Raw genomic sequence first — 12,257 nt, 5'->3', positions numbered from 1 at the left:
ATGAAGCTCTCGACAAGGCTAAAACTAGTGGTAAATGATGCAGGTTATTCAGACAAATATGCACAGGAGTCGAACTGCCAATGATCTTTTGACACAGATGACCTTTGAGATAGGAGTAGACATATTTCTTAGTGAACATTATCAGGACAGGGACCACCCAGGATGGTTCATGGATAACTTTTGGACAGCAGTAATTTGGATACCAGATTTGGGCAAATGCCCAGTATCAAACCAAGGATGGGCAGACGGTTTTGTTTGGGTCCGCAATGGTAGATATACTTTCGTGAGCTGTCATTTTACTGCAAGGGAAAGAGACTAGTCATAATAATATGACAGCAGGTCACAGGAAATTTGGTGAGTACTTCTTTAGGTTCAAAATAACAGAAGACCCTGCATGTGTGTGTGGTGAAACAAATCATCAGACAGTTGACCATAATTTTTGGAAGTGTAAGTTACTCAACTCTGAGAGAGGTGAACTTTGTAGAAGTGTTATAAAGTCAGTGGGCCACTGGCCAGTGGAGAAATATGAACTCATGGACAGACACCTACAGGATTTTTATAAATTTGTAAACAAAATAAATTTTTGACATCTTATGAGATAGCAGTTAAGTGTAATATTGACAAAAGTCATATATAAATATTATATAGGGTATTAATTAGTACTGTCATTATGTACACACACACACACACACACACGCACGCGCGCACGCACACACACACACACACACACACACACACAGACAGACAGATGTGGAGTTTGATATAGGTAGAAATAATTTCCATGGTTGTTGAAGCACATGAAAAAAATTCAGAGTGGTATATACAACAGTTTCTGTGAAAATGGCTCTTGAAATCAGGTCCATGCAGTGTGAACTTTGTACACACTACCATGTCCATTAAAACAACAATTACCAGCACCAGTGCATCTGTGCATGTGCTGATACTATTTTTTTCACTCTACAAGCTCTTTTACAGTAGCAGGATTGTCATTTTCTGTAATATCATACTTTCTTCTCTTTTCTTTTCAGCAAGATGATGGAGCGGGATTCCTACCATACCAAATCATTGATCAACCACAGCTGCAAGAATATATTCCTATGATGAATGGTACTGCAGCAATGCCTTCTCAAAATGTTGCACCTCAAGGTTACTACATGCCAGGTGTGTTCCCACCCCCATTTGCCTTCAGACTTCCACCTGGACCGATGGCTTTCCTTCCGGGACAACAGCAAGTTCCACAGTCCTTAAATCCAGGACTTATTCCAAATCCAGCAGTGCAGCTGATAATGCCAGGACAAAATCAGTTACCTCAATCATCGTATTCAAGTTCAATGGATAATTCTGTGCCAGGTCAGGTTCAAAGTTCTGGAATGCAGTATCCTAATCTGGGACAGTTTATATATTCTGGACAGCAAAATTACTACCAAGAACGGGCTTCAGATTCAGATTCGGACCTGTCATCAGATATTAGCAGAATACCTGTTGAGAGCCAACTGCTGCCCAAGAAATTCAGAGATGAAGCTGTGCTACTTTCTCTAGCCATGTCCCGCAAAGAACGTCTGAACGTGACTCAGATAACTCAAGAGCCTACGTCAACTTCGGAACATGTAATGTCACTTCATGACTATGATTATAATAATGATGATTACCATGAAGCAGAGAAAACCCTTGAAGCACTGGAAAACCTGGTAAATTATAACTTCTATAAACTGAATCCATAAGTAGATTACATTTACATCACAATTTTTAATGCATATCTGCATAGATGTGCTTCAAACATATTCCAATTTAAGAAGGAAATCAAAAGTACCTTCTGTCTGAAAAATACAAAGAGTTAATGACTTCAAATACCAGGAGATTATAATTAAGTGCTATGCAGTAGACATTCCATCACTTCTTGAATTTTTGCATATTCTATAGAATAACTTTATATTTAAAAACAAAATCTTCTATTAATGCAAAGCCCATATTTAAATTTCCAGTACCTATTCAGTACAGCCTGATGAATATTAAGTTTGATTCCTAGGATTACAATCACCATTGTCTTTCTCTCAAATGGTTTGGCTTTGGGAAAGCAATTTAGAAAGATAAGCATTACCCTGTATTGTTTCCTTTCTTTTACCAACTTGAGTATCTCAGCATTTCATCATGCTAGCCTGTGCCATAAGGAGCCTGTACCAGAACTCAGAAGACAGGTGGATGTGAAACCCACCACCAGCCAACCTTGTAATGATCTTCTTTATTTCCCTCATTTTGATTCCAAGAAAAACTTTGATAACACTTATCTCATGGCCAGAGCCACTTTCATTACCTCCTTGGTCCTAATCATTAATACCTAGATCAAAACAGATGCTATAACAATACAGGATACCAGACAGAATATATATATGAAATTTAAGTGTGATCCAATCATAGTGAGTAAAAAGAAAAGTGTGATTTCTCTCCTAGTTCATAGGTTCCTCAGCTAGAAAGCTCTTCCACCAATAAGTGAGCTTGAACTTATAACTCAGCATACAAATAAAAGACAATTAATGCATGCAAAATATTTTGCTTTTGCTTACCATTCCAGAAGTCAACTGTCAGACAGTTTAAATAGCTTCTGGTAGACTTTGTGGTCTTAGAAGATTTCAGTTCCTTTCTCATCTGTCTTGTTACAAAATAAAATTGATGCTTCATACACTGTAATGTAACACAAGTTTAGGGATAATGTCCACAACATGGCCATCATAGCATCCAAATTCTTTTGAATTAATAGTGATACTGTATAAACTCTCCAAACACTCATAAAATATATCACCCCATTGACTATGTTCACAGGAGAGTTTTTGTTCCACTACACTTTCAATTTGCACAAACACATTATAAAGTGCTCTTGAAGGATGGGTGAGGAAACTGCTGTCAATGCTGTATTTATTGCTATAGTCCCTAATAAATGTGAGGGCTGCAGCAAGTATTTCTTCTGTAGGCTTTCAGTGAATTAGGTTAACGCACTTATGACATTTTGTGACCTTGGATACGTTGCGTACTATATATCTTCCTAGATAATAAATCAAACACTCCTTAGCAAGACTGTGGCTATCAATGTTAACAAGGCCTAAACTGTTCTCCCAGTCCAGTAAGAGTCCATCCATGTTCTCAGTAAAGTCTAGTGCTTGCCTTATTTTATTATGTAGGCTACTTTTTCTACTACAGCCTTATTTGTCTCTTCTGTCTTCTTAGTCAGTGTTTTCATTTGATTGGTAAATGACATCAATGTCAGTTCAAATTTGGGCTCACAATTTCTACCTGTTCACAGGGAAAGTTTTATTTGGAAATAAATAGACTGCAACATGTATAAATTCAGAAAATCTGTTGTTGAAGGATGGTAGTCACAACTTAATGAGCATAACATACCAAAGAGCCATTTTAGTGGATTTCGACTAAATTTGGCTGCGAGCACATATCAGAATCCATTGTTCCGTAAATACTCGGACATCTATATGGTGCTCTCAATTGTTACTCTAAGGGACTCAAGAGTTCTTTCTGAAGCAAAAGTATTATTCTTCTCACTTGAGGATATCTCTCCATTTTTTTTTTTAAAGATTTGATGATGCCCTATGCTGGTGTAGAAGTACTTAACATATCTATTAGTAAATGTTTCTGTCAGTTCACTGTCTTCAAATCCCCCTTAATTTATCTGTCTAAAACCTTTATGCCATTTGCAACAGAATTACTAAATAACTGAAAAGCAAATCTCACATTCATGCACTGAAATTTAGTGGGGTGCAGACATTAGTTTGTGGCAAACTTTCAAACCTGAAATTTTATGGCAGTTATCCATTTCAAAAACCTGTCGATAGAATTTAAAGTCTACAACATTATTGTAATAGACTTGCCTTTTGTCATGGAAATTATTTCTGATGCACTCAGTCATATGTACAGCATCTGAAAAGACCCAGATTCTCCTTCTAGAAACAAAAGGGTTAGAAATAGAGCACCTTTCCTTCTTTTCCATTTATTCCTAAACATTTCCACACCTTTTTATTAGATTGACATCCGAGGTGAAACCAATCATACTGGTGCCAATTTGCTCCAGTCTAGTGAGGAAAATTCGTGACAAAATATCACCAGGTGGGGAATTTAGGCTTGCATATACAGGAACCAGTTGAACCCAATTATATAGTAGGGGCACAAACATGAACACTAACACATGATTTGAGAGTTTATTTTTCCCTTATTCTTGGGTATGTCTCCTAAATTTATGAATCAATGAACTTTTAATCGAGTTGGTATTAAACTGAACGTCTTCTCTAATTTTACTTCATCATATATGAGAATTCCTGTGCGACTGTTTTCACTCTTCTCATTGCAGAAATAGTTCTCAGTAGCGCTAATGGCATGCATGGATGTTCACCCTGTAAGGGCACTTAAAACCTTTAACTAATTTTTGCAGATGAGTCCCTTACTAGCCACTCGTTATGGTCCAGTGTTACATTACCTGAGGGCCAATATGACCTTAATGTACAATTCTCCCAGGAGGGGGTTATGATATGTACATCATAATCGTATGTTAGGCCTACTGTTTGCTTATGAAGAAACTCCCACAATAGGGGAATAACTTATTACTAACATAAACAGATTCATTAATACAATATACACTGCTCAAAAAAAAAAAAAAAATCATATCACAATTTGGTATGAACTAGAGTACACATGCTGTTTCACATCCATGGTGCTCTGCAGGGTTGTTTGTTTACCCCTTGGTGACATTAATGTGGTGGAATATTGAAATTAAGTACATAACCTTCCAGTCGTAGCAGTTATCTTTGTGACCACACTCCAAATAGGAGTGGTTCGTGACGTACGGCATGGTCTGTCAGTACTGTGTACTGTGTGTATTGATAAGCAGCGTAGGCAGGTTAGCGCACACAAGACATGGGAAGGCATTTACCATCAGAACAGTTCATGTGTGCAGTAGCCCTTTTGCAGCAAGGACACACTCAGCGTTATGTGGCAAAGCGGCTCGGAGTATCTCAACTAGTCATCTGCAGGTTGTGTCAGTGATATCAAGAGCTACATATTGTCAAACGCTAACTTGTTTCAGGGAGAAAACGGAAAACAACGCAAACTAAGGACCGATTTCGCCTTTGCTGGCGAGATGTAATATTTACAGTGCACTGTGTCTTTTGGTATGGGCTATATCAAATTTGTTACTTCATTGACCTGTATCAAGTCTCATCCTTGGCTTTGACAATATGAAAGTGACTGAGGTATGAGTGATGCTAGTAATACCATAGCTTATGCAGCCAGTCCCTGTTATGAATGGTGTGAAAATATCGCTCATAGGGTCGGTTGGTGCATGCATTTCAGTGGGCTTGGCAGACTGATATGTAACAGTAACGGCTGGCTCAGTGAGGAAAGCAACGGGAAACTACCTCACTCCCCGTTTCCCTAGTACGCCTCTTCAGCGACGCTTAGGCTATTTATGACAGCTGTTGGCAGAGCTGCAGAGGATCAAACCAGCCTTCGGGCTGAATACCCAACATACATAGAGGCCCTCCGAAATCGCCGCAGTACAGCCAGGAACCTACGAGGTGAGCTAATTAGCCTAATGCACATGGGGACTGTCGTCAGTACACAGACAGTCCGCAATAGACCAAGGGAAGGTCAGCTCAATTCCCGGAGACCGCTTAAAGTGGCCCAGTTGAACCCTCATCACCAAAGATGCCTTCTGCAGTTTGCACAACAGTACGTCAACTGGCAGCTCCGACACTGTACTCCAGCATTCTTTGCTGATGAATCCAGATTCCAGCTTTCTGGGTCAGATGGTCGTATTCCAGTCTGGCGACTTCAAGGAGAATGAAATTTACCTTGCAATGTACAGGAAACATCCGTTTACAGTGGCGGATCAGCGATGGTTTGGGGAGGAATTTCTTTGAACCATAAAAGTGACCTCGTGGTCATTCAGGGGCATTTGATAGCTGTGCACTACATTGAGGAGGTTCTGGAAAGCCATGTACTGCCCATCGCAGACAGTATTGGGCAACATTTCACATTAGTGCATGATGGAGCCACTGCACTTTCTGTTAGGACCACCAGGGACTTCCTTGCAGCTGCTGGAATTCAAGTAATGGACTGGCCCGCATGTAGCCCGGACCTCAATTGTATCGAGCATCTGTGGCATATCCAGAATATCCAGGCATATCCAGAATCACCCACAGCAACCCCGCACACTCCCGGAGCTGACAGCAGCATTATTGGAAGAATGGAGAGCCGTCCCCCAGGATGCAATCTGGAGGCTTATCAGAAGCATGCCAAGCCAGTGTGCTGTTGTGCTACAAGCCAGAGGTGGGAACACAGAGTAATGAAAAGTGTTAAGTGTAAGTTTCAGTTTGTTTTCAGTTGCATTCAAGAGCTGTGACTTTCAGTTTTGGACTACTGTGTCTGTTTGAGACGATCAAGTGTAAACGTGTGTGTATTTTGTTCATTTTTGGTTTCTGTACAAATAAAGGAACATGTTTAGGTTCTGTATAATCTACATCTGCAAAATAAAAGCACACAAAGTATTACAGCCAACCAAAAGTTAGATAATTTTTTTTTGTTTGTTTGTGAGCAGTATATATGCAAAAACTTCACTTTGCTCATACTGTCGTGCCTTAAACAGTGACTTTAACCCTTAGGTGATTTAATTTTAAATAAGAGACTATCTAAAAGCAATTCATTATCATATCTCATCCCTTTCTTATTTCTTAGCTGACATATTTTTAGCATGGTGTCAATAATCCCCTTTTGCTTTCTGCTTAACATTGGTTCACTTAAATAATTTGACTGTAATATAGTATCTCTTAGCTGTTTTTCTAGCAACAAAATCTTAGCATTAGCTATTTTCAATTTATTACAGATAGTTATTATTATATTATGTCTCTGTATCTTTAGTTTTTTGTAAGTGAATTTATTGTCTTTTTAGCTGTGTGCAAACCTACTTCATTTCTTTTAGCACTCTCAGAAAAAGCATCAACATTTAATTCATGGTGAGGCCTCTGTGATTTGTTTCTTGAACTTTTCCCCATCTTTGGAGGCTGTCTTTTATGGGATGATTTTTGTTTCTTAATTGTTTTGTGAGATATTGTTGAAAATTGGAGAATATATGATGGACAGTGCCAGTTTTCAGTTTCCATCTATCCCTACGAATTTCTGCCTGTTCATCTTGTATTATGAGTGAGCCTGATTTAACTATAAATTCATCAGAAAAATATGAATCGCACACATAAAACTTATCAGAAATATTTTTGTCTTTTCTGGAAATCACCTTTTCCCATTTCAAAAATTTTACTTCATCATTAGTTGGTTTGAAGAAGTGTTCTTTCCAAAGTTTTGTAGCAGGATTTACAGCCTGGAATGAAGCAAGTAGGTATATTTTCTTCCTCGGTATGTTTGTAAGTTTTATAAGCTCAGCACTATATTTACACTAACTAAATGAATACCATCACCAAATCACACGCTCTTCACTTTCATTTAAAAGTAATGCACGACACTTAAGTTCTTGCTTTAGAGCCTTCGTGGCTCAGGTGGCAGCGCTGGATACCGTGCTTCAAATCCCAGTCACTCCATGTGAGATTTGTGCTGGACAAAGTGGAGGCGGGGCAGGTTTTTCTACATGTACTCCAGTTTTCCCTGTCATCTTTCATTGCAACAACACTCGCCACTATCATTTCATTTCATCTGTGAGTCATTAATCATTTCCCCAGTGGAGTGCGACAGGCCTCGACAGCTGGCACAATTCCTATCGTCGTCGCAAGTTGGGGCTTCATTCATCCCATCTCTGAGCCGTTCACTGACTGGAAAACAGGTTGTAGGTTTTCATTTTCACTTAAGTTCTTGCTTTCACAGAACAACACTACATTGACATTTCAACAACCTCATTAAGCTGTTTTCTAATAAATTGTTCAACATAGGTGTTCAATTAGAACTACAGCATAAATATAACGTTTTTCTGGACTAGTTAAAAAAATTTTAAAAAATAGAACTTACTCGCTACTTTTGAATAACACTAAATCAAGTACACATGCCCAGGTCCAGCATAATGCAAAATGGCACAGTGTTGGAATGCATATCGTTATTAGTTTGTATATAATCATTTGTATTGTTCTATATTCACTTTCATCATTTTGTAACAATATTATTTTTTAAACTTTCATTCATATTCAACATTGACCATGGCTCAAGGCCATCAAAATTATAATTTCCACTTGTATCTAAATCTACTCATATAATGACGGCTTTTTTAAGTGAAGTTTTATAATGTATTCAATTTCGTAGTAGATTTTAGATCAATTTGAAGTAATTTGAGGTTTGAGGTAATGATATGGTTGATGATGCCCCATAGAAAAGGGCGAAACATGTACCAGTTCTTACTTTAATGAGGATTTAACTCTAACATATTGAGTTGTATTGAATAGGTGGAAAAGAAATAAATTTCTTACATTTATCATAAGAACAATTCCAAACATGAACATATGACAACTACATATACCAGCCCCAACATAGTAACAGTGCTGCCCATAGGGGACAATGCATCATAGTCCCTATACTAGCCAACAGTGAACAACTTATAGAGTACACACTTTCTCTTCCACTTGCTATGGTCCAGTGTTACATTAACTGAGGGCCAATATGACCTTAATGTACAATTCTCGAGGAGGGAGTGAGAGGGGAGGGGGCTGAGTTACGATATGTACATCATAATCGTATGTTAGGCCTACTGTTTGTTTATGAAGAAACCCCCCCAATAGGAGAATAACTTATTACTAACAAGAGCAGATTCATTAATACAATATATATGCAAAAACTCCAGTTTCCTCATACTGTACATTGTCCAGCTTTTCTGATTTCTCAATGTTTATTGTAAGTTATGTGAGGAAATCTCAGGTTTGATTCCATTGAAGCACAGTGAATATAAGTTTTTGTTTTTTATTTGAGTCACTCATGTATTAACTGCCAAATTATGGCTGAATTTTAAATAAAAATTTGTACAGTTTGGGAAAGCTCTGTTTTGATGCAAGTTTCCTGAGATTCTAAGAAATGTTGCACATTTTGGTCTAAAAAAATAGATCAGCATATAATCAGAAATCTCCATTTGAAGATCAGAGGGTTCTTGGCTTCAATTTCCACAGAGTTGTTAAGTAGTACAATTTTGGCTTTAGGATGTCAAAATCTCACAAACTGTGTTTTAAACTATTCCTCGACATCACTTACTGTTTCCTGAAACTCACAGAAATTTACACATTTTAAACTTATTTTGCTAGTTGCCTTATGTCGCACCAACACAAATAGGTCTTATGGCGACGATGGGACAGGAAAGGCCTAGGAATGGGAAGGAAGCGGCCGTGGTCTTAATTAAGGTACAGCCCCAGCATTTGCTTGGTGTGAAAATGGGAAACCACGGAAAACCGTCTTCAAGGCTGCCGACAGTGGGGTTCAAACCCACTATCTCCCGGATGCGAGCTCACAGCTGTGCGTTCCTAACAGCACAGCCAACTTGCCTGGTCATTTTACTTTTCTTTACTGTTGGTAAGTTCATAAGGGTGCCACATCATTAGCTTTGCTACAGCCTTTTAGTGTCTGTAGCAGTGGCGGCGCGTGGATAAAGCGTCTGGGGGTTCACTGCTGTCGAAAGTAACGTGTTGAGATTTATTTTTACTTCATGTTTATATAGATGTAAAATAGTGACATTGTTTGATTAGAAATGCGACTTTCCTTTGAAGGGACACGGCTACAGCTCAAAGAAGTTACAAAAACAATGAAGATGAAAGAAGATAATATGAGGTGCAATTAGTTAAAGCTGATGCAATTTCCTCTGATTTTGGAGATGTTGCTTGCATACAAATAACTTCTTCAAGAACGTGTTAGGCAGACTACTGTTGTTTATGTATTGACGTATTTTGCTGCTTACCTTTCATAAAACACGTATTACTAATGAAAAGCTCCAGGGGCTCTCAACTTGGGAGCGTGGGTTGGCGACCATGGGGCCCTTAGCTGAGCCCTGGCACTGCTTGCACTTACTTATACCAGGCTTCTCAATTTCATCTATCCTATCCAACCTCCCTTGATCAAGTCTTGTTCTTTTCCCGACCCGATGGTATTAGAGCACTCGAGGCCCAGGGAGTGTTTCATTTTCAAGCCCTTCGTGGCCTTTGTCTTTCTTTGGCTGACACCTTCATTTTCGAAGTGTAGGATTTCCTACCATTTTTCTCTATGTTTAGTGTTATATAGAGGATGGTTGTCTAGTTGTACTTGTCTTGAAAAAATATCACCATTTACTAATGAAAAGTTTCATTAATTACATAAACTTAGGCTATGTACACCTATTGATGCTATACAAAACGTACTTACCAAAATATTCTGGCTCATTACATCAGAATTGCAAAATTGTCAAATTAAAATCCCTCCAAAACTTACCACATACGGCAAACTTTATCCGCACGCTCTGACAGTGCTTCGGCTAATTTCGGAACTGTTCGATGTAACTCGTGTCTATCGCTGGTTCAGCCGCCAGCGATTCCTGGGGTATGTTTTCTCTGCTCCTCACAGCCTTGTGCACCCTCCTTACTTCTCACATTATGTGTCACATAGTAGCGGCTGTATGTCCTGACAACATTGCTATGGAGTACACCAACCAGGCCAGCAACTGCCCTCACAGACAGGCCTTGCTGGCGCAATGTCACTATGCACGTATTGTAAAAAGCAGTAATTACTTGTTGGGGCATCTCTGTGTACTGCACAGGACACAAATGTGTTCTTGTCATGTGTCCACAGGTGACAGTAACAGAACACTCTTCTGCACAGTTCTGAGACTGCATGTATTACATCCATGGTCACTAACAGGTAGCATTACTCGTCATTCGGATGTCTGTTTGCCATGCAACAACTTTTAAAGCGAATACAGAAAATATACAGGGAAAACACTGGGAAATGACTTGGCACATCTAAATTAAGCTTTCGATCTAAGACTGGACCCGAATGGAATGACTGAACAAGACTGATGGTGATGAAAAACTTTTTTGAGGTACCCATGTAATTTACATAATGTAGAAGTGCTAACTATTATGGACTGCTCATAATTATTAGGTCCAACAGCTCTGCACTTCTGTATTCGGAAGATGGAAAGGGGCTGGCTGTCCTGAGAATGGTTTTCCATTCTCCTGCACTAAGGTGAATGCCAGGACAGTTCCTAGTATAGGCCACGGCTGCCAACCCTCTCACCTTCTCCACACGTCTCCTTCTCCGTTACAAACCTCCTGGCCTGAGAGATGGCATCACCGTCTAGGAGGCCCGCCTCCTCCTTCAGGACAGGAATGAGAACATTGAGTAGTAGTAGTGTAATTATTACGGATTTCACCTCATATTAAGGAGAAATTATTATGGAAAAGTGAAATTATCACAAAAAAGGAATTCTATGAAGAATGAAATGTGTCAATAATGCTTGTTTCTATGCACACTAGTTGACCAGCATACGTATTCAAACGACACTTCCATTTGCTAAATAAACTGGGAACTTACTCCAGAGTTTCTGAGCACTAATCCATTTGTTTCTGTTATGAGTATGTTTAGAAACTGGCAAGCTCACCCATGCCAATTTCAAGGATAAGATCCCTGATGAACACAGGCATTAGTTTGAAGAGTAATTGACTGATTGCTTGCTCTAAGCAATGTAGTTCATTTGGTTGTAGTATTTCTTGTAGTGGCTGTGTACAATGGGATTCTTATAACCCACTTCACAGATTGGCACTTTATGTTTGACTTATGACATATTTACCTCAAGTTCTTTATGCCATTGCAGGTGTTCATGCAAAATATGTTTCTAAATGATGATTTCAGAGAATGATAAACATGCTTGAGTGTTACTCTTATGTCCGATATCCCACTAAATTTAATGCAGGGAAAACAGATTTAGGTTACTAGTGAGAACCCAGTTCAGACGAATGTCTTCAAAAATGCCTTCTAATTCCTATATCAAAGTTTGAAGTGAGCAAATTTCTTTTCTTAAAAAAGGCTTTCCTTGATTTTGCTAGTGTGTATTTTAAGTCCTTCTTACTTCTACCATCATTAGTTATTCTATGACCCAAGTAACAATATCCATCTACTTCTTCTCTTGTTTCCTAATCTAATATTCCCTGCATCGACTTTGTTTGACTGCACTCCATTAGTTTTGTTTAAGATTTATTCTCATCTTGTACTCCTTCTCCACCGAATTCGATAGCTGCAGTCGCTTAAGTGCG

The 12,257-nt window shown here is 38.8% G+C and overlaps 1 protein-coding gene across 1 annotated transcript in view; it reads left to right on the top strand.

Annotated features, from left to right (window-relative positions):
• Positions 1-1,566: 1,566 nt before the first annotated feature.
• LOC136876695 (uncharacterized) overlaps positions 1,567-12,257 on the top strand; it is a 33,747-nt gene continuing 23,056 nt past the window's right edge. Inside the window, exon 1 of the mRNA XM_067150596.2 lies at positions 1,567-1,688. Within this exon, the coding sequence (XP_067006697.2) occupies positions 1,611-1,688 (78 nt within the window). The 5' untranslated portion in view covers positions 1,567-1,610. The remainder of the gene's footprint in view (positions 1,689-12,257) is intronic.

The sequence above is a fragment of the Anabrus simplex genome, chromosome 1, assembly GCF_040414725.1.
Source record: "Anabrus simplex isolate iqAnaSimp1 chromosome 1, ASM4041472v1, whole genome shotgun sequence".
NCBI lineage: Eukaryota > Metazoa > Arthropoda > Insecta > Orthoptera > Tettigoniidae > Anabrus > Anabrus simplex.
The sequence above is the reverse complement of the archived record's forward strand: the minus strand, read 5'-3'. Positions and strand labels throughout refer to the sequence as shown.